At 52.2% G+C, this 26,235-nt stretch overlaps 1 protein-coding gene across 12 annotated transcripts in view; it reads left to right on the top strand.

Annotated features, from left to right (window-relative positions):
* CELF5 (CUGBP Elav-like family member 5) overlaps positions 1 to 25,735 on the top strand; it is a 51,448-nt gene extending 25,713 nt beyond the window's left edge. For 5 of the 12 annotated variants that reach the window (XM_024995025.2, XM_024995029.2, XM_059888668.1 and 2 more), the window contains 10 exons: positions 4,013 to 4,064; positions 5,862 to 5,990; positions 7,515 to 7,594; positions 9,250 to 9,396; positions 10,305 to 10,446; positions 10,550 to 10,696; positions 12,494 to 12,556; positions 13,357 to 13,440; positions 16,398 to 16,541; positions 22,311 to 25,735. In XM_024995025.2, the coding sequence (XP_024850793.1) occupies positions 4,013 to 4,064; positions 5,862 to 5,990; positions 7,515 to 7,594; positions 9,250 to 9,396; positions 10,305 to 10,446; positions 10,550 to 10,696; positions 12,494 to 12,556; positions 13,357 to 13,440; positions 16,398 to 16,541; positions 22,311 to 22,438 (1,116 nt within the window). In that variant the 3' untranslated portion in view covers positions 22,439 to 25,735. Of the gene's footprint in view, positions 1 to 244; positions 1,480 to 1,971; positions 3,039 to 4,012; positions 4,065 to 5,861; positions 5,991 to 7,514; positions 7,595 to 9,249; positions 9,397 to 10,304; positions 10,447 to 10,549; positions 10,697 to 12,493; positions 12,557 to 13,356; positions 13,441 to 16,397; positions 16,542 to 22,310 lie in introns of those variants that run through there. The other 7 variants (XR_003035532.2, XM_024995026.2, XM_059888670.1 and 4 more) reach the window with 7 other exon arrangements.
* Positions 25,736 to 26,235: the final 500 nt, after the last annotated feature.

Here is a 26,235-nt window from a genome sequence, read left to right as displayed (position 1 = left end):
AATGCTAGCCCAGACAGCCCAGATAGGGGTCCACCTGCTTCATCCCCCTCCACACCATCCAGAAACAACCTAGTCAGGGCTTTCTCTGGGCCCCCACACCTTCAAAAGGCACAGCTTTGCAAACCCAGGAGAATATTTGGGGCCCCAGCCTGTCTACCAAAGGGTCTTCCTGCAGTCCTTCCCCCAAGTGGCATCAGTTTCCTCATCTCTCATATACATAATGGAGAAGGCAATGGCACCCCACTCCAGTACTCTTGCCTGGAAAATCCCATGGACGGAGGAGCCTGGTAGGCTGCAGTCCATGGGGTCACTAAAAGTCGGACACGATTGAGTGACTTCACTTTCACTTTTCACTTTCATGCGTTGGAGAAGGAAATGGCAACCCACTCCAGAATTCTTGCCTGGAGAATCCCAGGGACGGGGGAGCCTGGTGGCCTGCCATCTATGGGGTCGCACAGAGTCGGACATGACTGAAGCGACTTAGCAGCAGCAGCAGCAGCATATACATAAGTCAGACATAAAGGACCCTATTTTCCCAACAGTGTATGGCTTGGTTGTAGTCATTTAGCAAGAGCTGGGTGGCAGAGCAAGGACTGGATTCCAGTCACTTAACGTATGCCCACCCAGAGCCCTAGTCCACCTGATCCTTGGCTGGAGGGATGGCTGGGTTCTCAGAGACCCCCACTCCCCCGAGAAAACTGGCAGGAGATCTGGTCTCTGCTTCTGATTTTCTCCTCTCCCTTTTTGATTTGCCCATCTTTAAAAGGAGTATGTTTCCATTTCATAAAGTTGTTTGCAGATTAAATGAATCAATGGACATAGGTATTGCTCCAGTTTGTTCCTCACCACCCCTCACCCTGCCATGAACTCCTATTCATACTTTAAAACCCACTGCACATTTTCCATTTCAGTGCACCTCCAGGAAAGTCTTTGGCTCTTCACTGTTCTCTGCTCTAGGCTCTCCCAGCACTTGACCCCATGAGTCTGGAAATAACTGCATATCCTTCTGTTTCCCCCACTGCCTTACTAGTGGAATGCTCCCTGAGGTTGCAGAATTACTCAGCTGGAAGCACATGAGAATGTTGTTGAATAAGTGTAAAGAGGGAGGGAAAGGGAAGGGAAAGGATGCAACAGTGGGGAGCCAGGGAAGGTAGAGGAGCGAGGAAGGGCATTCAGCAGAGACCTTGGTGGGACAGATGGAGAGAGGGAGCCGGAAGGATGTGGGCAGAGCCAGATGGGTGGGCAGGGGCGACAGGAGGGGTGGGGTGAGGGGAGACCCAGCTCTCCCCGGCACGCCTCCTCCCGGCTCGGGCGGGCAGGGCCCGGCCTCTGGCGTGCGGATTGCCTGGGCGTTGGGCGCGGAGAGCGGAGAGCGAGGCGCAGAGCCCGAGCGTGCGCGCGTGTGCGCGCCTGTGCTCTCAGGGCCAGCCGGGCGGGCGGCGGCACATGGATGCCAGCCTAGCGCACATCTCTAGGCCGGTGGGTAAGGCGAGGCGCGGGTCTGCGGGATGTGGATGGCCGGGCCTCAGAACCTCGACTTTCGAGTGGGGGACTGGAGAGGAAGGGGATGCCCACCAGGCTTCTTAGAGCCAGGCCAGGACCCCTTTCCTCTCGCTGAGCTGACCCAGGAGGGGGAAGGGGCCTCCTAGTAGGCGGAAGGTCCCAGGCTCTGCAGCAGGTGGGGGGAGATGGGAAGCAGGTATCCAGACCCAGAGAACGGTGTAAAGGTGGAGGGTACCCTGATGGGGGCAGGTTCCCTCCCTGTGGTCCTCCTCCCTCGCTCCCTCCCTCGGCTCATCCATCTCCAGAAGATTATATTTAAATATCTCTTTTGTGCAAGGCAGGAGCTGGGCTCGCCCCTAAGAGGCTGTTTCCATGGCAACAACAATTGCCAGCTTCCGTGTGGTGAATCAGCGTTGCCATGGCAACCCCATCCTCATCTGCCCAAGGTGCTGGGAGGGAGGGAGGAGGTGAGGGCCAGCGGAGGCGGGTGGGAGAGGTAGAAGAGAGGGAGACTGGAGCCCAGGTGCCCCCTCCCTCCCATCTCCCTTCACCACTTCAGTCTGCCCTCAGCCCAGAAACTGGTCCCATATGGTTGAAATAATCTCTCCTCAGGCCTCCAGCTAGAGGGGTGTGGTACCCAGGTGAAGAGGGTCCAAGATGAGTGTGCGCGCGCACGCGTGCATATGTGTGTCTGTGTGTATGTGTGTGTGGTGGGGGAAGGGAGATGTGGTTGGGCCTTTCCCAGGTGGTCAGGGTCCCTCTGAGGGTGTGGTTGGGTGGCAGGATGATTGCGCTGGGGGAAATGGGGGCCAAGATGGGGGAAATAGAAACCCTTTGAGTTCTGGGGCTCCCAAGGCTGAGTTCACATTGAGGAGGCCCATATATGCTTCAGACACACACTTGAAATGGGGGAGCATATCAGATGAGGGGGCCCACCAGGGGAGGGGGAGCAGAAAAATACCTCTTCAGGCCTTGATTTGACATCCGTAAAAAACAGGGTAAAAATTGTGCCTCTCTCTCTGAAAACTTGCCTGGCAGCTGTGTTGTGATTAGAAGACACTTATCAAGTATCATCAAGTACCTCCGAATGGCTGTGGGGATCTACTCCAAGACTGACTTGGGAGGGGGGCTGGGACCAGCACTCGTTCCGACCCCAGGCCTGGTGGAGAGGGACCAGGAGCCTTTCTATGATGGCAGGTGTTGACCACTTCCTTCTGGTCACTTCAGTTCAGCAAACTCCTCTGATTCTCTCCTGTACCCTGCCCTGAAGGATGGGGAGTAATGTGATGGTCTCAGTCTGGAGGGAAGCAGAAACATGGAGACACCTCCTGCCCTGAGGCAGAGAGAGGAGGAGGCCCCAAAAGGTGGAAGGATTGCCTGCCTGGGGGCTTTTGAACTGGGATGAACAGTTTACCAGAGACACCGGGTTGGGAAGAAGATTCTGTCCTAGAGCCAAGAGAGAAGTAAATGCCACCCAACCCCACATCCCTCAAGTCTGTTCTGAAATACTTGCATTAGCTCATACCCAGGACTGGGTAAGTTGCAGGAGCTGGAGTTAGGGAAGAATTTCTTCCACTGAATAGTTCATTGGTTTCTTCCAGTTTCAGTGCTGGAGGGTGGTGGACAGACATGTCCAGAACAATGAGGCCAGATTGAAGGCTGGTCCATTCAAGTATGACAGTTCTCCTGACTTGTGGCTCAGGGGGCTGGCTAAAACTAGCTGCCTTGGAGTACCAGTCAGCTGCTGCTGAGTAATAAGCTGCCTCAACCGTTTTATTTATTCATGATTCCATGGGTTGGCAAGCCCAGGGTGGGCTTAACTGGACAATTTGGCTGATTCATCCTGAGTCATTCATGCAGCTGTAGTCAATTGGGGATTGACTGGGGTTAGCTGGGCTGGGACCCCCATGAGCTGTCAGCAGGGCATCTCTGTCCATGAGATATCATATCCTCCAGTGAGTCACCTGGAATTGTCCACCCTGAAATTTCCAGGGTTCCAAGATGGCCAAGTCTCTTGAGGCCAAGGCTTGGAACTCCCACTACTTCACTTCCACTATATTCTATTGGTCAAAACAAGTTGCATGGCCAAGTCCAGATAGAAGAGGTAAAGAAACAGACTCCAGTTCTCAATGAGAGGAGCCACAATATCCCATTATATACAGGGACCACAGGAGTTGTGCCATCTTGGCAAGCAATCTATCAAACTTTGGGGAGGAGGGGTGGGTGCAGCAGAGAGACTTCCTGGATTAAGGGGTATTGTTCCTGGGGCTTGAAGGCAAAGTAGGAGTTTTCCAGGTAGCAAGAGTAAAGCCCTGGAGGTAGGACCATGTGTCATTTGGTGTGACTGAGTTGGTCATACCCAGTGGTGACTGAGGTGCTGGTTGCTGCCAGAAGCTGGTGGGATGCTGAGGCTGGGGAAGTGGGCAGGAGTGCCTGGCAGGGCCCAGAAGAAGCTCCCACCATGCTGCCCACACTGTCCACCTTGACCTCCCTCCCCTTCTCTTCACAGATGGCGCGACCAATCCAGGTGAAGCCTGCGGACAGCGAAAGCCGTGGAGGTAGTTGTCATCTCTCCATGGCTGCCAGACTGTGGGTTGATGGAGGAACGGGAGGAGGGAAACCCTTGCACAAAAGGTGGTGGGAGAGGCAGAGGCCCCTGCGAGGGTGGGGCAAGGTGATAGAGAAGGAAGGCATGGGTCCCTCCTAACTGCAGGGCCACAGGCCCAGCTGTGGAGGGTATGGCCAGGCCCTGCTGCTTTCCCCTAGAACTTGAAATACCTGATTCATTTCAGGTTGCAATGATGGATATCTTCAGATGCAGAGGCACTGGGGGACCCCAAAGGACTATGGATGGCTTTCTGGGTTGTGTGTGTGCTCAATTGGATATATGAGCCAGTGCATATGTGTGTATGTGAGCATGCATTCCTGGGCATGCCTGTGTGCAGATGTGTATGGGTGTGTGCACATAGGCATGTGTTTTCTGGCTGGTTCAGTGCCTGTCTGTGTGCACATCTGTGTGCCTGGGCTGTGCATAGGTGCGTAGGTGTATATGTGCAAGCATGTGTGCTTGACTGTTCTAGGCTGGGAGTGTGGGTGTGCAGGCTCTGTCTTGTGTCTACATGAAGTTGGACCTCAGGATGGGTGTGTGCCATCAGGAGATGCTTGACTGTCCCCCATGGGATCCAAGACTAGCCATTCTTAGATACTTTGACCCCTCCTCCCCATCTCAGATGGATTACGGGCCTGAAGGAGAGCACTCAGCCTTGGAAATGGTGTGTGGGGCAGGGCTGTTAGGACCTCTGTGTATGCATAGGAGCGTGGTAAAGCCCATCTGGGCTGGGAGCCCATTTTCACACTCTCAGCCTGGCTTCCATTGAAGGTTAGGGATTGGAGAGGGGGCTCTGCATGTTTTCATCTCTGTCTGTCTCTCTTTGTCTCTCTCTCAATCTCTATCTCCCTCTCTATCTGTTTCTCTCTCATCTTTTTCTCTCCTCCTATCTCTCTGGTTCTCTCAGAGCCTCTCTGTGTGTCTCTCTTTGTCTCTTCTTGTTTCTCTCTTTGCCTATCTCTGTCTCTTGGTCTCTCCCTGTCCCTCTCTCTCCCTCCCACCCCCATGAATGACAGCTGCCAGAGAACGGGTTTCCATAGCAACCCAACTCACCATTCCTCACAGAGGAAGCTGCCTGGTCCCTGATTACAGGAGAGCAGTGCAACTCCCCCGGGAGGCGGGAGAGGGCTCTAGTCCCTCACATGGGAGAGGCTGGGCCAGACTGGCCCCTGGCCTTAGGCTTGGGCAGGTCCCAGCCAGGCTTCCAGCCAATCCCAGGCTCCCCAGACAACTGGTCTTCTGCACACACATGCCTTTATTCACTCATCAGACATTGATTTTTTGGCTTCTCCGGAGCCCTGGGAAAGTCCGATGGGGAGCTCTGCTGGGTACTGTGAGAATGCAGGCACCCTCAGTGCTCACCCCTGCCTAGAAAATTTAGATGGCAGACAGACATAGACCCAGGCCAGGCAAGGCATAGACCCTAGTACTGTGTGTGGGCTTTCTGAAGAACTCAGAGAGGTGGGAGGAATACAGAGGCGGGAGTAGCCGTTTTGCCTAGAATGGGGAGCAGTTGGGCAGAGAGGGCATTCTAGGCAGAGGGCACTGAATGAGGTGGTAGGCCTCAGGGACGTGGGCGGGTGAGAAGGCAGGGAAAGCGCGAGGCTGCGTCCTCCTTCACACGCGTAGAAGAGGGCCCCGGGGAGGTCCAGGGGCCCCACTCCACGCCCCGGTGCCTCCGCTTTCTGCTGGAGGGATGCGGAAGTTCCCGGAGGCTAGGACTTGGCTGAGGTGGTGTTTCCTCCCACAGGGGACCGGAAGCTGTTTGTGGGGATGCTGAACAAGCAGCAGTCAGAAGAGGACGTGCTGCGGCTGTTCCAGCCCTTCGGGGTCATCGACGAGTGCACCGTGCTCCGGGGACCTGACGGCAGCAGCAAAGGTGACCGGCTGGGGGCGGGGCTAGCTCTGGGGGCGGGACTATAGGAGGGCGCGGCTGGTGGGATGGGTCGGCGCGGGCCCCGGAGAGGGAGGCTGGATCCGGGGGGCGGGGCCGGGCTTGTGGGGAGGGACTGGCCCGCAGTGGGCGTGGCCTGGCACGTGGCAAGCAGGCCGGCCGGATGGGGTTCCTCTAGGCACACAAAAGGACGGGGCTGGCCCAGGGGCGGGGCGAGCAGAGGCCCTCTAGTCTCACCTGGTCCCACTCGCCGGCCCAGGACATCCGGGGCTGCCTCCTGTGTCTGTGTCCATCAGACTTTCTGTCTCGATTTGCCTGTGTCTCCTGGACTGTCGGTGTACCTGATCCTACTTGCTCCACCGTTCCTATAAGGTTGTACCATCCAGGAATGATTGTTTTATGATCTCCAGCAACTTGTTTTCTGGTCTGCTCTGTTTGGGTCTTCAGGTGTCTGGTGATCTCTGTCTACCTGATTCTACTTGTTCAGGTTTATCTGTCCAGAACTGGCCTGTCTCTGCCCTTGTGACTTGATCTTACTAGGACCGAATATATTTGATGGTCCCTGTCTATTTATTTGCCTGGCTCTTTTCTAAAAATTGAGATATGGTCACATACTGTAATCACATACTGCCAAGGCAGGAGGCGCAAGAGACGTGGGTTTGATCCATGAGTCAGGAAGATCCCCTGGAGGGGGAAATGACAACCCACTCCAGTATTCTTGCCTGGGAAATCCCATGGACAGAGGAGCCTGGCAGGCTACAGTACAGAGAGTCACAAAGAATTGGACAAGACTGACTATACACACACACACACACACACACATATACTGTAAAATTCACCTTTTAAAAGTGGACAGTGGGAAAAAAAAGTGGACAGTGAAATGCTTCACAAAATTCACAGAACTGTGCAACTGTCATCATTATTGAATTCCAGGATGTCTTCACTCCTCTCCCCCAAATTTGTGTGACCCTTCCATAGCCCTCTGTCTGGAACTGTATCCTATGACCATCTGTCTGGATCTGCCTGTGTCTGGTGGTCTCTGGTTGTCTGTCTGCCTGATTCTGCCCTTGCCCGATGACTCTTCATCCCCATCTATCCAACTCTGGTCACATGGGCGTATCCATCTGGGTCTGAGTGTACCTCTGCCCGAGTGTGTCCATATCTCTCTCTGTGTCTGATGGTTTGTCACTTTAATTCTGCCTGATTACAACTCTGGATCTTGTGGTATTGGTGGCTGGTGGGTGTTCTCTAATCCTGTCCCCTTCACTTGTTCTAATGGGCAGTTCCTGCCTCCCTACCCTGGGCACCATCTCACACCCTCTGATGATGTGTTGGACAAACAGTTGTCTTACTGTCTGGTTCTTTGTTGTCCCACTGTATGTCTGAACATATGGCTGCCTGTCTCTCTGTTGTCCAACCTGTGGGCTGCCCATGTCCATGCTGACCTGCTGTGCAGGGCTGCCAGCCCCTCTCCTGTGTCCCCTCACCCCTCCCCTTCTCTTGGAGCAGGCTGTGCCTTCGTGAAGTTCTCCTCCCACACCGAGGCTCAGGCGGCCATACACGCTCTGCACGGCAGCCAGACCATGCCGGTAAGTCAGAGCTGCCCTGGGCAATTTGGGTCAGGGTAGGCAAGGGGGAGGAGCCTGGCCTGACCATCCCAGCCATCTGGTAACCCCTGGCCCTTCTTCAGAGAGGGGACAGGGTAGGGAGAAAGAAGTGCATCTCTGATGGTGGTATGACTGGGTATATGTATGTATTTGTGTGTGTGTGTGAGCGTGCAAGTGTAGACTATGCAGAATGTCCTGCCAGTGTTTGGCTGCCCATGTGTGAGTATGTGTGGGCCAGTGTGTGTGTTGGTGTGCACACATGTGCATGTGCCTGAGAGTGTGCTTCCATGCCTGTATGTGAGTGTGTGGTTGTGAGTAGGTGGGTGTCAGTGTGCACATGAATGTTCACATGTATGCTGATGCATATGCACATGTATATGCTGTGACTGCATGCATGCAAGTGTGTTGAGTGGGTGTGCTCATGTGAGTGCACATATGTAAGTTATATAGGTAAGTGCACATGTGTGTTTGTGTGTGAGTGTGCCCCAGTGATATGGGGGGAATGAGTGCATGTGTGTGCATCTGTAAGAGTGTGTGAGTATGTGTGGAGGGGTGAGCACATGTGTGTGAATGTAGACAAATATGTGTGTACATGTGTGTGTGAGTATATGTGCATGTATTATTGAGTGTATGTATGTGTATGAGTGTGGATGATGGGTGTGAGTCACTGTGGGTGGAATGCATGTGTGTGTGCAGATGTGTGTGAGCCCCAGAGGAACAGGAGGGGATGGGGCTGGAGGGGCCTGCAGTTCAAAGCCAAGAAGCTTGGGATTCCTCCCAGGGCAATGGGGAGCCTCCCAGGGTATCCCCAGGAGAAGGAAGGGGCAGGCCATTTGGAAATGTCTCCGTGGGGCCAGTGTGGGAGATAGGCAGGCGGCAAGTCTAGAGCTGGGAGCTGGTGGGCCTGCAGCCGTGAGAGGCTGGAGGAGACCACTGGGGTCTTGGGGGTGGCCCTGCCACCCAGAAAAGTGGCCCTGGGAGCCTCCATCACTGTACAAAAATGTCCGAATCTGCCGCAGGGAAGACAGGCCTTGGGGAACCCACTCTCCTTTCTGTTGTTCTGCAACATGGTATGAAGAGCAGGGCAGTCTCAGATCCTCCCTTCTCTTGCTCTCTGGGTCATTGGGCATCAGTTCTAGTCCCTGGAGAGGGAGGAATCAACTCAATCCAAGGTCAAGCTTTCTCCTGCTCAGAGCTGTCCACTGATGGAGCTGGTGAGTGGAGAGGTAGTGAGCTCCCCATCAAAGGAGGTATTCAGTTTCTCAAATGATTGGAACCTCACCTGTTCTCAGGTGTGGGCAGCTATAGAATCCTCTGTATGGGCCTTCATTGTTCCTCTCCAGCACTTGGGTTCTCCATCTTTTTTGAAAGTATGGCTGACAGTCAGGTCCTCCTCTGCTTCCCAGAGGCAGCCCCCACTAGACAAGTGGGTGCCCCACTTGTGTGCATGGCAGCCTACAAGGTCAAGTGCGAGACCCAGGATGCTGATCTCCAGACTAGTCTCACTGCGGCCCCTGGGACCTTGAGGGAGGGGCTGATAGCTGCTGCCACCTACACCCCTACACTCCCCCCAAGGTACCTCAGAGTCCTGGCAATGTCCCCCTTCTTTCCTTCCCTGCTTGCGGCTGCCCTTGCAGGGTGCCTCCTCCAGCCTGGTGGTCAAGTTTGCCGACACAGACAAGGAGCGGACGCTGAGGCGCATGCAGCAGATGGTGGGCCAGCTGGGCATCCTGACTCCATCCCTCACCCTGCCCTTCAGCCCCTACAGTGCCTACGCCCAGGCTGTGAGTGAACGGCGGACACACTCCTGTCTCCAGTGGGGCTCCTGACACCACTGTTTTGAGGGCCTAGCTCAGTGTCTCTCTCTCTCTTTCTCCATCTAGTCTCTGTCGAGTGCCTCTTTCTGTTTCTTTCTGAGTGCTATCTTTCTGTTTCTCTTGCCCAATCTCTGACTCATGGCCTTATTCTGGTTATGGCTAAGTCCCCAGATCCAGTCCACTTCCTGATCTCAACCCCAGCTTAGCCCCCCACCATGAACTATGCTCTGAGCCCAAGCTGAACCCCAACTGACAGGACCCCAGGCTCGGCCACCAAATCCAGCCTGAGCCACAACCCTGGGTGAATGTCAAATCAAGACCCAGTCTTGGGTTGACCCCCAGATCCTGGCTGTTCCCCAAATCTAGATAAGCCCCAATTCTAGCTAAACCTCCAGGCTAACTCCAAACTGAGACCCAGCCCTGAGTGAGTTCAACATTGGCTGAGCTTGGGACTTCCCTGGAAGTTGCCATGCCTCCATGCCTCCAGTGCACAGCACGCAGGTTCGATCCCTGGCTGGGGAAATAAGATCCCACATGCCGTATGCATGGCAAAACCAAAACAAGCAGAACACATAAAAAAACATTGGCTGAGCCCTGGTCCCAGACTAAGTTCTGATCATAGACTGAGCTCCAGTCCCTGGCTGAGCTCTGATTCCTAAATGATCCTTGAACATAGTCTGAGCCCTGATCCTATGCTGAGCCTTGATCCCAGGCTAAGCCCCAATTCCTAACTGAGCCCTAACCCAACCTGAGCCAAGATACCTGGCCTGACCCCCTGCCCCTGTTTCTGGAGGACTGGCCCCTCAACCCCATGAGCCATGCTCTAAGGCCAGGTGCCACTTGGACTGTGTACCTGACTCCCTCTCCACCCCCAGCTCATGCAGCAGCAGACGACGGTCCTGTCCACATCAGGCAGCTACCTGAGCCCCGGCGTGGCCTTCTCACCCTGCCACATCCAGCAGATTGGCGCTGTCAGCCTTAACGGGCTGCCTGCCACGCCCATCGCCCCTGCCTCTGGTGAGAGTCTGCCAGGGGCCCACAGCTGGGGGGCAGAGCCGGGGCTATGACTCTTAGCCTTAGCTGGGGCTAAGGCTACCCATGATGCTCTTCCACTCCCCAGGACTGCATTCGCCCCCGCTGCTCGGCACCGCCACCGTGCCCGGCCTCGTGGCCCCCATCACCAACGGCTTCGCAGGTGTCGTGCCCTTCCCTGGCGGGCACCCTGCCCTAGAAACTGTATATGCCAATGGCCTTGTGCCCTACCCAGGTAACTTGGGTGGTCCCTTGGGGCCGAGGAGAGTGGCAGGGGACAGGGAGGGTGTCCCTGGGACAAGCATGAATCCCTTTGCCTTGGTGTCCAGGGAACAAAAGTACAGGAAGCAGGGACTCTTAGGTTAATAGATACTAGCTATGGGTGCAGAGGGGCTTCCCTGGTAGTTCAGCTGGTAAAGAATCCACCTGCAATGCAGGAGACCCCGGTTTGATTCCTGGGTCAGGAAGATCCCCTGGAGAAGGGATAGGCTACTCACTCCAGTATTCATGGGCTTCCCTGGTGGCTTAGACAGTAAAGAATCTGCCTGCAATGCAGGAGACCTGGGTTCAATCCCTGGGTTGGGAAGATCCCTTGGAGGAGGGCATGCCAACCCACTCCAGTATTCTTGTCTGGAGAATCCCCATGGACAAAGGAGCCTAAAGGGCTACAGTCTGTGGGGTCCCAAAGAGTCAGAAACGACTGAGCAATTAAGCACACACACACACATGGGCACAGAGAAGGGGGTTAAACATAGGAAGTTTGCAGTCAGACCTTCCTGGATTCAAATTCCAATTCAGTGGCCCTTGTGGGGAGTTTCTTTACATCTCAGAGCCTCAATTTGCTCATCTGGAAAATGGGACAGATAGTATCATTCATCTCATGATGTTGCTCTGATGAGGCAATCAGTCTGTAAGATGCTAACCCATCTCCTGGTACCAAGAAGGGTGCCATCAATCTTCACTATTAATTGTTACCATTTGGGATCAGTGCCCATATTCATTCATTCATTCATCCAGGATTGACCATGCACAGATTTGTGGCACTGGACTCTGCCCTACTGAAGCAGAGGTCTCACCTTTCTCTACCCTATACCCTGATTTCAAGGCAAATGTCTTCCCACACCTTGCTTAGGTGAAGTTTGTCATCTGGGTTTCCACCACTGAGAATCTGTTTATTTTTATTTTGTAATAATTGGTGCTCACAGGGAGTTTCAAACATAGTACAGAGAGGTCCTGGTTACCCCTCACCCAGTGTCTCCGGATGCTAACACCTTACGTAACAACAGTATGTTGTCGAAACTAGGAAACTGGCATCAGTACAGTACAATGAACTGAACAGGTGTTGGAGACCCTGTTCAGACTTCACTGTTTACAGGCACTTGTGTCTGTGTGTGTGGTTCGTTCATTTTATGTCATTTCATCACAGGTATAGTTTTGTGTAACCACCACCACAATCAACATACAGCACTGTTCCATTACTACGAAGTAATTCATTCATGTGACCCCTTTACTGGCTTATCTCTCTGCCCTCACTACCCTATCTTCTAACAACCTCTCTCCATTCAAGGAGATTTTTAGTTGCCTTGACAAGCCCTCTCCTCCCCCTGTGTCCTCCACTAGGGACTATCGGAAGGTCACAGTCACATAGGGGATCCATAGGCTGTCTGATCAAGGTGTGGGGAGGGAAAAGGAGGAAGAGATGTGAATGGGTGGTGATCAGGAGCAGAGACCTGGAGCCCTAGAGAATCCAGAGAAAAAAGGGGGAGGAGCAAGGGGGTCTGGATGGGGACAAAGAGTTGGGAGTTAAACCTCTCTGGAGTCTGAGAAAACTGGATTCGAGTTGAGTGGCCCTGTGCCAGCTGCTGTTTTCCCACCTGTAAGAGGTTCCCTGAGCTTCAGTTTTCCTCACCTGTGGAATGAGGGTCATACCTATAAAATGTTTATGCAGAAATGAAGCCGGGGTGGATGCTGTGGGGTGGATGGAAGACTTCTGCTGCCCCCGCCCCACTAAGCCCCTCCGTCTGCCCCTCAGCTCAGAGTCCGACGGTAGCCGAGACCCTCCATCCTGCCTTCTCTGGAGTCCAGCAGTACACAGGTAGGGAGGCAGTGGGGCACCCCGACGCGTGGCACCCCCCCCAACCCCCCCGCCCTCAGTTTCCTCCCTGGACTAGCCACTCCACGCACCTAGCTGCACTTAGATCTGGTTCCACCCCTCAGGGCCGCCCTCTTCATTCTACCTTGCCTCTTCTGTCTAGCCATACCTCCTACTTTGTGGCTTGGCCCCCGCCTCACCCTCCTTCGACATTTGGCCCTGCCCCTCATAACCTGCCTTTGGTCCCGCTTGTCGTGTCCTGCTCGGACCCGCTCTCCAGTGTGACCATGCCCCCTCATTCTTCCCAAGACCGGGCATTGGCTCCGCCCTCAGCCATGGTCCCCCACCCCTCAGATATGGCCCCGCCCATTAAACGCTTCCCTCCCTCATACGTCTCTCCCATGTGACCACGCCCCCTCTACCTTCCCAAGACCTGTCGTGGCCCCACCCTCAGCCACCACCGCGTCCACTCTACTCCTTCCTGTGGCCGTGGCCTCTTCCTCAGACTGTCTCTCCCATGTGACCACGCCCCCTCCTTCTTCCTAAAATCTGGCCTTGGCTCTGCCCTCAGCCATGGCCCCACCCTTCGAATATGACCTCTTTCCCTTCTACTCTTCCCTGTACTAAGGTCTTAGTACTTCCCTCAGACCAACTCTCCCCTGTGACCACCCCCCTCCACCGTCCCAAGACCCATTTTGGCCCCACCCTAGGCTGTGACCTCGCCCCCTCAGTCTTAGCCCCGCCCCATGCGCCCACTGGCCTCACGCCCGTTCCGCCCTATGTCTCGCTCCCGGTCTCTGCAGCCATGTACCCCACAGCGGCCATCACGCCCATCGCGCACAGCGTCCCCCAGCCGCCGCCCCTCCTGCAGCAGCAGCAGCGAGAAGGTGAGGGGGCCGCGACCTCCCCTGGGCGCCAGCCCCGCCCTTTGACCGCCCCCCTCCACCTCCAGGACCTCCTGCCGGGTTTGACCTAGCCTCAGGGAACTGCTCGGCCTGAGGTCCGGAGAGACTTGCCTTCAGTTCCCAGCATCACCTGGGTGTTTGGGAGGCAATTGACTCTTGGTCTCTGAGCCTCCGTCTTCTCCTCCGGAAAGTGGGACCCGGGCTAGTCCCGACCCCATAGGGATAGCAGTGACCCTGTCTCCACCACGAGCTCTCTCCAGAGTGGAATGACTTTTTTTGAGTTTGAGGTCAGGGGGTGGGGTGATGAGGTATCTCTGGTGAGATGGGAGTTCCTCAGTAAAGTCAAGTGGGAGAGGAGTTAGATTCTGGAGTCGGACCGCGGGGATTCAAATCCACCCAGTGCTGACTTGAGGCATCGTCAGAAAGGCACCTCCCTGCCCCATGCCTCTGTTTCCTCATTGGCCGCAAGGCCACCCGTGCCGAGGCCTTGTTGGGGAGTGAGCAGCACGGTTCCTGACACATTGTAGGCACTCAGCCTGGAAGGAGAAGGCAATGGCACCCCACTCCAGTACTCTTGCCTGGAAAATCCCATGGATGGAGGAGCCTGGTAGGCTGCAGTCCATGGGGTCGCTAAAAGTCGGACACGACTGAGCGACTTGACTTTCGCTTTTCACTTTCCTGCATTGGAGAAGGAAATGGCAACCCACTCCAGTGTTCTTGCCTGGAGAATCCCGGGGACGGGGGAGCCTGGTGGGCTGCCGTCTATGGGGTCGCACAGAGTCGGACACGACTGAAGCGACTTAGCAGCAGCAGCCTGGGAGATTTTCCTCGCCTTAATCCATCTAGTGGGGGTGGGGGTGGGGAGCTGGAGCCAGGCGACCAGCCAGAAAAGTCCCCCGACTCCCCCAGGACATGGGAAGTTTATGGATGGCCTGGCCTGTAGACTGAGTTCTGTGAGGTTCTGTTCAATTCCTTGCCCAGCAGGGCGCTGTGGGTAAAAGCTGGTTCCGATGCCGTCTGTGCTGCTGTAACAGAACAGGATATCTGCTTTCTGGAAAGCCACCCGAGTTCCAGAGCCTCACAATACCAACTGCAGGGCTCGTGGGGGAAGTTGGGTCAGGGTACACCACTCAAAATGTTGCCTGTGGGAGTTCTCTGGTGGCCCAGTGGTTAAGACTCTGTGCTTCCACTACAGGAGGCACAAGTTCCCTGGTTGAGAAACTAAGATATCTCATGCAGCCCTGGTGTGGCCAAATTTTTTTTTAGAAGTTGGCTGTGACATGGCAAAAAAAAAAAAAAAAAAGACCCTAATAAAAATGGTAGCACAGTTTTATTCATGTTAGATGATTAAGAAATCCATGAATAGTACAATAAATTGGGCATTAGAAGTTTGCACAGGAAAGTGGCGTCAGATGGGTTGTAGCATGTGAGTTACCGTGAAGTGATGGAAAGTTTTGTCTGAAATTAGACGGAGAGTCCGAACCTCAGATGGGAACAGGTCCTCCTCCTAATACACTTGGAGAGCTGAGAAAGGTGGTGAATGTGGAAGCTGCCTTTGCATATGTGTGTGCATTTTGCTTTCTTATGAGGTTCAGTTCAGCTAGGTGTGGCTTTCTGCCTTCACCTAGTGTTTCTTGGAGTTGAGCTAGCACACAAGCAAACACAAAATTCATGTTTGCTCACAACTGTTCTGTAACATATCAGTTGTGTGGAAACACACCTGTATTTTAAAAACAAGCACATTAGGGAATTCCCTAGAGGTCCACTGATTAGGACTCAGTGCTTTCACTGCCGTGACCCCGAGTTCAATCCCTGGGCAGGGAGCTAAATTCAGGCAAACCTTGCGACAGGGCCAGACAAACAAGTAAGCAAACAACAACAGCAGACAAGCACATTAGCAGAACTGCGGTCCTCATCAGGAAGGTAAGGGTGGATGTGAATGTAATGTAATCTTGAATTTTGGATTTTCTGGGGTGGGGAATGTTCATCATGAGTGTTGGGATTTCTTGGTGGTTTGAGGGTTACCTTTGTTTGGGGAGACCTAGGAGAAGATCGTCTGTAGGTTCGGGATTAGCAGCAGGTTTGAGGACTGAACTGGGTAATTAAGGTTTTAAAATGCTCTGATTATTTATAATTCTTATATGAGCCATGCACTGGGGATTCTTCGGGAAGGAATGATTCTGATGGTTAGCTGTGCTTTAAAAAATTATTTCTGGTTGGTACAGCAAATCATTTAAACGTGACCAGTGGTTTCAGGATATCTGAGATTTGGGACTGAAGAATAATCTTTTTATTTCTCTACATTTTATTTTTGCATCAGTTTTGAAATTATCCAAGCTTTTAAAAATTAGCCAAGGTTTGGAAGGTTATCCAAGGTTTTGAAAATTATCTGGATGTTTGGGGTTTGGGACCGGGGAGTTACTTGTCTTATTCTAATCTGTGATCATTAGACTTCCAAAAATGAACCTTTCCATTTAAACCAGTTTTAAAGATATGGAATGATGGCAAAGACAGTACAGAGTTTCTGTTATACCCTACAACCAGTTCATCTGATTTTTGTCAATGACCAAGAGTTTGAGGTTTAGGGGTTTTCTGGGGGGTGTTGAGGTTGTCTGGGAGTTTTGGATTATCTGCGGTCTAGGATGAAAGGCTTTATTTCAGTTTGGGGGGCTAGGGATCATCTAAAGTTTGTCAGTTCTCTGGGGCCTGAGGATCAGCAGAGGTGTGGAGTGTCTGAATGTGGAATTTTATAGACAAGGGCTCAGGGCACCCTGCCTTCCCTCCCCGCTGTTTCCACGCCCCTCCTTTCTGGGTGTCAGGGTGCACCCCTCCCCCAATAGCTGGAGACACTAGCTGTGGGCTCCGGACCCGTGCCCCTCCCCCGGGGGTCGGCCTCCTCTCCTTGGGGGCTTTATGTCTTTCTCTCCCCCCACCTGCAGGTCCCGAAGGCTGTAACCTGTTTATCTACCACCTCCCCCAGGAGTTTGGAGACACGGAGCTGACGCAGATGTTCCTGCCTTTCGGCAATATCATCTCCTCCAAGGTGTTTATGGATCGGGCCACCAACCAGAGCAAATGTTTTGGTGAGTCCTTGCTGTGGGTGCCCCTTCCTGCTTGCCACTCCCTGAACCGCAGGCCCCTTGCCCTGGGTGGGGTTGGGGGGTCGGGTGTGGTCAGCCACAAGACAGATCTGGTCTGAGAGAACCACATTCTGGGGCTTCCCTGAAGCTCCAGTGGTTAGGACTCTGTGCTTTCACTGCTCAGGGCCCGGGTTTATCCCTGGTTGGGGAAGGAATATCCCACAAGCTGTGCAGCAGGGTCAAGGGCAAAAAAGAAAGAAAGAATCACATTTATGATCATAACAAGCACTTATTAAGCACCTACTGTGTACCCAGCACTTAGCATGAGTCATTTCTAAGATTCCCTTGTTCATTCATCCATTCATTCAACAAATAGACACATAGGGGCTTCCCTGGTGGTCCAGTGGTTAAGACTTCGAGCTTTCACTGTGTGTGTGTGGGGAGCACAGGTTTGATCCCTGGTGAGGGAACTAGGATTCCGCATGCCACAGGGTGCAGCCAATAAATAAATCAATAACACAAGCCCTGTATAAGATTAAACAAAAAAACCCAAATAGACATACAGTGCACCTACTGTGTGCCAGTGCCCAGCACAGTGCCTGGCACAGATTGGTAAAGGAAGCCAACAAAATCACTGCCCTCTGGGAGCTCAGAGCCCTGCCACCCTGCCTGTAGAACTTTCTCTGAGGATAGAAATATTCTATATCCCCACTGTCTGAGCCATCCACCCCATGTAACTGCTGAGCGTTTGAAGTGTAGCTATTGCGGCCAAAGCACTGAATTTTTTATTTTACTTAATTTTAATGAATTTCAATTTCAGTAACAACTCATGGCCAGTGGCTGCCAACTGAATTGAAAAGCACAGGTCCAGGGGGAGGAGGTGGAAATAAACAGGCAAGAATACTGGAGTGGGGTGCCATTCTCTCCTCCAGGGGATCTTCTTGACCCAGGGATAGAACCCGAGTCTTCTGCATTGCAGGCAGATTGTTTACTGTCTGAGCCATCAGGAAAGCCCAGGATATAGGCCAGGGTGTTATAAATGATATAGAGAAAAATAAAACCAGTAAGAAAATACAGACTGATAGGAGGAGGCAGTGCTTCACTGAGGCCTGAATGATGAGGAGCCAATCATAGGAGTGTCTAGGGGAAGAGTGTTCTAGGCAGAGAGAACCACATGTGCAAAGGCCCTGGGGCAGGACAGGGAGGTGACAGGGAGGAGAGGAAGGCAGGGAGGGGAAGGGCAGGTCATGAAGGGCCTTGTGGGCCATGGGGAGGACTTCCTTGTCCCCAGACACAAAGGATGTTAAGGCTCAGAGATGTGTAACTTGCCCAAAGTCACAGGCAAGAACCTAAATTAGAAACAATCTGACTCCAAAATCTGGACTCTGAACCCTACCCTGTCCTCTGGGAAGGGCTGATTCTTGACTGCTTATTAAGCTCCTGCTGTTTAGTCACTAAGTTGTGTCCAATTCTTTGCAGCCTCATGGGCTATATACTGCCAGGCTCCTCTGTCCATAGGTTCCCCAGGCAAGAATACTGAAGTGGGTTACCATTCCCTTTTCCAGGGGATCTTCCAGACCCAGGGATCGAACCCAGGTTTCCTGCACTGGCAGGTAGATTCTTTACCACTGAGCCACCTGGGAAGTCCTGCTGTATATACTCATTGTCCAACCATAAAAGGGAAGAATTGTCCCCATTTACATGGGGAGGAAGGAGAGGTATAGATGGTCAAACAACATGCTTGAGGTCACACAGCAAGTTAGGAACAACACCCACCCCCCTGCCCCTGGCCCAGTACCCAGCCCCCCTGCTCCCACATCCTGCTTCTCAGTTCAGTTCAGTTGCTCAGTCATGTCCGACTCTTTGCCACCCCATGGACTGCAGCATACCAGGCTTCCTTGTCCATCACCAACTCCCAGAGCTTGCTTAAACTCACGTCCATCAAGTCAGTGATGCCATCCAACCATCTCATCCTCTGTTGTCCCCTTCTCCTCATGCCTTCAATCTTTCCCAGCATCAGGGTCTTTTCCAGTGAGTCATTTCGCATCAGGTGGCCAAAGTATTGGAGTTTCAGCTTCAGCATCAGTCCTTCCAATGAATATTCAGGACTAATCTCCTTTTGGATAGACTGGTTGGATCTCCTTGCAGTCCAAGGGACTCTCAAGAGTCTTCTCCAACACCACAGTTCAAAAACATCAATTCTTCAGCACTCAGCTTTCTTTATAGTCCAACTCTCACATCCATACATGACTATTGGAAAAACCATAGCTTTTGACTAGACGGACCTTTGTTGCCAAAGTAATGTTTCTGCTTTTTAATATGCTGTCTGTGTTGGTCATAACTTTTCTTCCAAGGAGCAAATGTCTTTTAATTTCATGGCTGCAATCACCATCTGCAGTGATTTTGGAGCCCAAAAAAAGAAAGTCTCTCTTGGTTTCCATTCTTTCCCCATCTATTTGCCATGAAGTGATGGGACCAGATGCCATGATCTTAGTTTTCTGAATGTTGAGTTTTAAGCCAACTTTTTCACTCTCCTCTTTCACTTTCATCAAGAGACTCTTTAGTTCTTCGCTTTCTGCCATAAGGATGGTGTCATCTGCATATCTGAAGTTATTAATATTTCTCCCGGCAGTCTTGATTCCAGCTTGTGCTTTATCCATCCTGGCATTTCTCATGATGTACTCTGCATATAAGTTAAATAAGCAGGGTGACAATATACAACCTTGATGTACTCCTTTCCTGATTTGGAACCAGTATGTTGTTTCAGCTCCAGTTATAACTGTTGCTTCCTGACCTGTATACAGGTTTCTCAGGAGGCAGGTCAGGTGGTCTGGTATTCCCATTTCTTCAAGAATTTTCCAGTTTGTGTGATCCACACAGTCAAAGGCTTTGGCATAGTCAATAAAGCAGAAGTAGATGTTTTTCTGGAACTTTCTTGCTTTTTCTGTAATCCAACAGATGTTGGCAATTTGATCTCTGGTTCCTCTGCCTTTTCTAAATCCAGCTTAAAGATCTGGAAGTTCACGATTCATGTACTGTTGAAGCCTGGCTTGGAGAATTTTGAGTGTTACTTTGCCAGCGTGTGAGATGAGTGCAATTGTGTGGTAGTTTGAACATCCTTTGGCATTGCCTTTCTTTGGGATTGGAATGAAAACTGACTTTTCCAGTCCTGTGGCCACTGCTGAGTTTTCCAAAGTTGTTGGCATATTGAGTATAGCACTTTCACAGCATCATCATTTAGGATTTGAAAGCTCAACTGGAATTCCATTACCTCCACTAGCTTTGTTCATAGTGATGCTTCCTGAGGCCCACTTGACTTTGCATTCCAGGATGGCTGGCTGTAGGTGGGTGATCACACCATCGTGGTTATCTGGGTCATGAAGATCTTTTTTTTGTATAGTTCTTCTGTGTATTCTTGCCACCTCTTCTTAATATCTTCTGCTGCTATTAGGTCCATACCATTTCTGTCCTTTATTGTCCCCATCTTTGCATGAAATGTTCCCTTGGTATCTCTAATTTTCTTGAAAAGATCTCTAGTCTTTCCCATTCTATTGTTTTCCTCTATTTCTTTGCATTGACAAAGGAAGGCTTTCTTATCTCTCCTTGCTATTCTTTGGAACTCTGCATTCAAATAGGTGTATCTTTCCTTTTCTCCTTTGCCTTTAGCTTCTCTTCTTTTCTCAGCTATTTGTAAGGCCTCCTCAGACAACCATTTTGCCTTTTTGCCTTTCTTTTTCTTGAGGATGGTTTTGATCACTGCATCCTGTACCAGTGTCACGAACCTCCATCCTAGCTCTTCAGGCACTCTGTCTATCAGATCTAATCCCTTGAATCTATTTGTCACTTCCACTGTATAATCGTAAGGGATTTGATTTAGGTAATACCTGAATGGCCTAGTGGTTTTCCCTACTTTCTTCAATTTAAGTCTGAATTTGGCAATAAGGAGTTCATGATCTGAGCCATAGTCAGCTCCTGGTCTTGGTTTTGCTGACTTTGTAGAGCTTCTCCATCTTTGGCTGCAGAGAATGTAATCAGTCTGATTTCAGTTTTGAGCATCTGGTGATGTCCATGTGTAGAATCTTCTCTGTGCTGTTGGAAGACGGTGTTTGCTATGAGCAGTGCGTTCTCTTGGCAAAACTCTTAGCCTTTGCCCTGCTTCATTTTGTACTCCAAGGCCAAATTTGCCTTGCCACATATCTCTTGCCTTCCTACTTTTGCATTCCAGTCCCCTGTGATGAAAAGGACATCTTTTTTGGGTGTTAGTTCTAGAAAGTCTTTTAGGTCTTCATAGAACAATTCAACTTCAGCTTCTTCAGCTTTACTGGTTCGGGCATAGACTTGGATTACTGTGATATTGAATGGTTTGTCTTGGAAACAAACAGAGATCACTCTGTCATTTTTGAGATTGCATCCAAGTACTGCATTTCAGACACTTTTGTTGACTGTAGGTGTACCCCATTTCTTCTAAGGGATTCTTGCCCACAGTAGTAGATATAATGGTCATCTGAGTTAAATTCACCCATTCCAGTCCATTTTAGTTCACTGATTCCTAGAATGTCAATGTTCACTCTTGCCATCTCCTGTTTGACCACTTCCAGTTTACCTTGATTCATGGACCTAACATTCCAGGTTCCTATGCAGTATTGTTCTTTACAGCATCGAACTTTACTTCCATCACCAGTCACATCCTTAACTGGCTATTGTTTTTGCTTCTGGAAGCATCCTGCTTCTAGGAAGAATAAAGAAATTTCTGGAAGAAAACCTCCATAACATTCAGCAGTCAGGGGGTCACATGCCTTCTCTGAGTCTCAGTTTCCTCGTCTGTATAATGGGAGGTGTGAGTGATATGAAGACACCCCCCCTACCCCATTTCCAGATTCCCCTATGGCTCCCTGTGGGCCTCAGCCAGACCCCTCAGCCCTGATCCCACCATCTCTCTGCCCTGACCTCTCTGCTTCTCCCACAGATCTCAGGTACCCTGCCCCCAAATGCTCACACATGTGGTTCCCCTCCCCCTGGGGTGGCCCCCAGCCCCTGTAGCCTCTGCAGAGCCCCCCAGAAAGTCTATGAGAACCAACAGGTAAGGGGTAGGAGTAGGGCTGGGTGGAGGGAATTATGTGGTGGAAGTTTAAGGTATATGTGTCAGGAGGTGGTGCGCTGGAGTGTTTCTGATGGTCCACGTTGGGGGATATCTGTGGCTGGAATGACTGATGGTGGCAAAGAGAGAGACAGACACAAAAAGAGAAAAGAGAGGGAGGGAGAGACATAGACAAGAAACACAAAGACACACACAAAAGGAGAGAAGAAGAGAGACAAGGACAGATAGACACAGAGACAGACAGGAAGAGTCAGATGGACAGACAAGACCCCAAATGGATGGAGGGCTTAGAGGAGGCAAAAGGTAGGGATCCAGAGCCTAGAAGGAGGTGGGCCTGGGGTGGGGGAGGGAGACCGTGGTGTTCCCTGGACCCCCAGAAGCCCCACTTGTCCCCCTCTCCCCCTATCAGTTGGGAAGCCTCATCAGAGCAGAGCCCAGGTAAGGAATGAGTGCCCTATCCCCAGAGGCATGCAAGCCACCAAGGTGTCAGAACCACATCAGGACTGCTGTGTGTGTTCTGGGAAGCCTCCCTACCTCCCCTGGGTCGTCTGCTCCTGCGAGCGCACACCCCCGCCCCCAGGACCCCACAAGCCGGGCAGCCAGGGCTGCAGCACTGGAGCGAGCCGAGGACCCCTGCGTTGCCCACCATCGTGGGTCCACCCCGGTCTCCGCAGGCTTCGTGAGCTTTGACAACCCGGCCAGTGCGCAGACTGCCATCCAGGCCATGAATGGCTTTCAGATCGGCATGAAGAGGCTCAAAGTGCAGCTGAAGCGGCCCAAAGACCCGGGACACCCCTACTGACCGGGCCCACAGCCACCCAGAGGCTGCGGGCTTGGCCCAGGTGAGCCGCTAGGCGGCCCTGCCCCTGCCCCACCCCCACCCTGTCTTGTCCGCACCCTCTCCTCATTCTCCAAACCCTCCCCAGGCTGGGGGATGATGCAAGAGGCTTCAAGGAGCCCCCAGGTTTGGTTGACGGGGACAGAGCTGGACAAAGACACCCCCCCAGTCCCCTCAACCCCCTACCCTCACCCCATGGTCAGGGCTGGAGCCGGAACAGTAAGATGGGGGTGGGAAGGGCAGTTAGGTAATCTTTCCTGGAGAAGGCTTTGAAGGATGAATAGAAGTTCACCTGAGAAGCGGGCATGGTCTGGGGTGAGGAGGGCCGTGAGGAGGGGCTTTTGTCCTGTACTAAGAATCAGTTCTCCCAGCTAGGCCCCTTTGGGAGCCCTTCCTTTGGCACAATTCACACCCAGTGGGTAGATGAGAGAGTGAAATGTTTGCCCCACCCAAGGCCATGCCAGGGGTGAGGGTGGGGGCGGAAATCCCCTGAACAAATGAACAAATCCCCTAATGTCTGCACCATCAGAGTGAACGACCCTGTCAACTCATCACTTCTTTGGAGGCATGAACCTTGAGCCTCCAGGGCCAGTGGGGAAACTTATAACTGTGCTGCAGCCTCGACAAGCCTCATCTGTGAAATGGGCTCATGCACGTCGCCTCCCCCAGGGGCTGTGGGGTGGATTCACACGGGGCACTCGGTGTTTTTCCAGCTGAGCCCAGGACCCACCACCTGGAAAGCTCTTGATAACTTATTTTGATTTTTCTCCACTAAACCCACCATTGCCGCGGTCATCACAGAGGCTCCCCACCTTGGGGTCTGGTGTGAAGTAGGTGTTCAGTGAGGGTCTGCTTCCAGACCCTCTGCCAGGGCAGCACCCACAGAAAGGGTGTTCAGCACCCACAGATTCAAGGGTTGTGGGTCTTTGGGGGCATGCTCGGAGACTCGCCACCTGAAACCAACATCTGTGATCCGCGCGCTTTGAACACTGACAGCAAGTCTTTACTAAGCACCTACTGTGCACCAGGCACTGTTTCCGGCACCACGAGTGAACAGAAATGGGGGCGGGATGCTGCTTCATGGAGCGACAGGGAGCAGGGGAGAGGAGACGGAAAGAAACAAATATTTGTGCCCGGTGGCCAGACGGGGACACGGGGCTTAGCAACCCCTCCAAGCCGTGTGTGTCAACCTCCAAACCCCAAAATGGACTCTTTCTGCAAAGATAGGGGTCCTTGGGGATCCCAGATCCAAGTCTGGCCAGGGCAGGGGAGCGGGTGGGAGGTGATTTGTTGGCCTACGTGCCCACACTCCCCCTCTCTTCACGCGGCGCCCTAACGCCCCTCCCTTCTCCGCCAGGTGAGGGGCCTTCCCACCCCAGGAGGGTTTCCCGCTTCCAACTGATCCAGGACTTTTCCGTAAATTACAACAGAGTTTGGACACCAGCCCCCTCCCCTCCCCTCCCTACTCCTCTGCTCCCCTTCCCAAAATGTGAAACGCTACCCAAGGCCCCATGGAGTGGGGAAGGGGCTTCGTGGTCTTTGGGGGACTCCTGAGGTGGGGGCCAAGGATTCACTACCCCCTCCACGGAGATTTCCTCGCTTCCACCCGCTTCCTACACACACAACCTTCATGGCTTCCCCAAACAAAATCGCAACTTTTCCTATATATATATATGCATATATATATAGAGCTATAGACAGTATATATATTTTTTGAGTATAGATCATGGGACCAAACTTTTCCGACTTCTTTCCATCCAAGAGAAGGTGACCCTGGGCCAGTCACCCAGCAGGGACGCTCAGAAGGGCTGAGGTTGGCGGGGCAGCCCAGTGTCCCCCCACCTCCCGCTGTCATGTCAGACCAGGGCGCCGGTCAAGCACTGGGAATCAGCCAACGAACGCGATATACCTCCAGGACTTTTGACCCCCCCTCCCCCACCACCAATAATTCTCATGGGCCTGAGGGCTCAGCCGGCTTCAGTGTCCCTGGTCCTAGCTGCAGCTTCCTGAGCCCCCGCCCCCGCGTCCCAGGGCCCTGCCTTCTCCAGATGTAGGCACAAAAGAGACCCCTTGGCCTCCCCCGACCCTTCCCCCCACCCCCAGTCATAGCCTTACTCATGTGGCCAATAGCCCTTAGCTTTCCGTCGGGGGCAGACAGGGCCGGGGGAAGCCCCCCCCCACCCCTCGAGCCCCCTCCCAAGGGCAGGCAGCCACCCTCCCTGCCTTTGGATCACCAGCCTGGAATTCACAATGTCATGACCAAGATCGCCACGTGCACCGGAGGAGCCCAGTGTGCACTGGCCCAGCACCCCTTCACCGGAGATACCTCTACAAAGAATTTTCTTTTTTTTGGTCTTTCTGAGCAGGTACAAAGAAGAAATGGGGGGAAAATCAAACAACAATGGATTTTTTTGTTTCCTAGTTGGGGCGGGGAGGGATATCCCGTGGGGCGCCTCTGTATAGCTACTCAAACCGTGAAAACCCCCCTTGAAGCACAGAGTCAAGTTTTTTTTTTTTTTTTATTGGACATCCGGTGGGGCCTCATGCCAGACGAGGCACCAGAGAACTTCATAAGCTCAAGAGAAAAAAAAATTTTTGAAAAGGAAAAAAAAAAAAAGCATTCCCTTTTGTTTCTACCAAAATGTGTTGACGGACCCAGAAAAAAAAAGCAAAAAAAAAAAAAAAAAAGGAAGAAAAAAAAACATAGCAAAAAAAAAAAAGAAGAAAAAAAAATCTTCTGACAAACCTGTTTCGATATTCCAGTTTGATAATTGTTCCAAGACCCTCTCTAGTGTGCCTGTGTTCTGTGAGTCTGCGTGTGTGTGTGCTCAGGGGTCGCGGGGCTTCGGCTATGTCCTGCCCCACCCGGCCCCCGCCAGGCCTGCTTGGGACTGCGTGCCGGCGTGCAGTGGTGTGTGTCCTTTGGTCCATGTTTACTGGCTGTAAATACCATTTTTATACTCCACATCAAAGACCGACGTGATTTGTACGATGTACTTTATTTCTGCTACGAGTAATTTCATGAAGTTTCAACTTGCAAAACTGACTTTTGGAGACAAACCGCCACACACACACACACACACACAAAGAGGAGAAAAAGACTTGGAGGGAACTTTGAGTTGACTTGCTTTGAATCTCGAGGTCCTTGTCACTGTGGCGTGTTTCAGGTGAGAAGCTGCAGTCATCACCTTCATGTCCAAAACACCTCTCTTTGGTCTGGAGAAACTGAAAGTTTATTTAATAAAAGTTTTACTTGCTAAAGGACTGGGCCCTCCCTCATTTGCCCTCCTCTCCTCGATTAAAGACCATGTGCTTCCGGTCAAGTTGGGTGCCTGGGCTAGAGATGAATCCGGATTTAGAGTGAGGGGTGTGTGGGGAGAAGGGTTTGATGTCCCCACAGCTGAATTCTGACAGAATCATCCAGACGCTAAAGAAATGGAGCGTTCTTTTCTCATGAAAAGCAGGTGCCTAAGTTTGTTGATTCACACGTTCATTCATTAATTCAACAAATGTCTACTATTTATTGAATGCCAACTGAGTGACTGTGGCTTCCCTGGTGGCTTAGTGGTAAAGAATCCACCTGTGAATACAGGGGATGAGGGTTCAATCCCTGGATAGGGAAGATCCCCTGTAGAAGGGAGTGGCAACCTACTCCAGTTTTCTTGCCTGGGAAATGCCATGGTCAGAGGAGCCTTGCGAGCTACAGTCCATGGGGTTCCAAAGGAGTTGACACCACTCAATGACTAAAACAGCAACAACTG

This window comes from Bos taurus, chromosome 7 (assembly GCF_002263795.3).
Source record: "Bos taurus isolate L1 Dominette 01449 registration number 42190680 breed Hereford chromosome 7, ARS-UCD2.0, whole genome shotgun sequence".
NCBI lineage: Eukaryota > Metazoa > Chordata > Mammalia > Artiodactyla > Bovidae > Bos > Bos taurus.
Note: the sequence above shows the minus strand (reverse complement) of the source record. Positions and strands in the feature narration are given on the sequence as shown.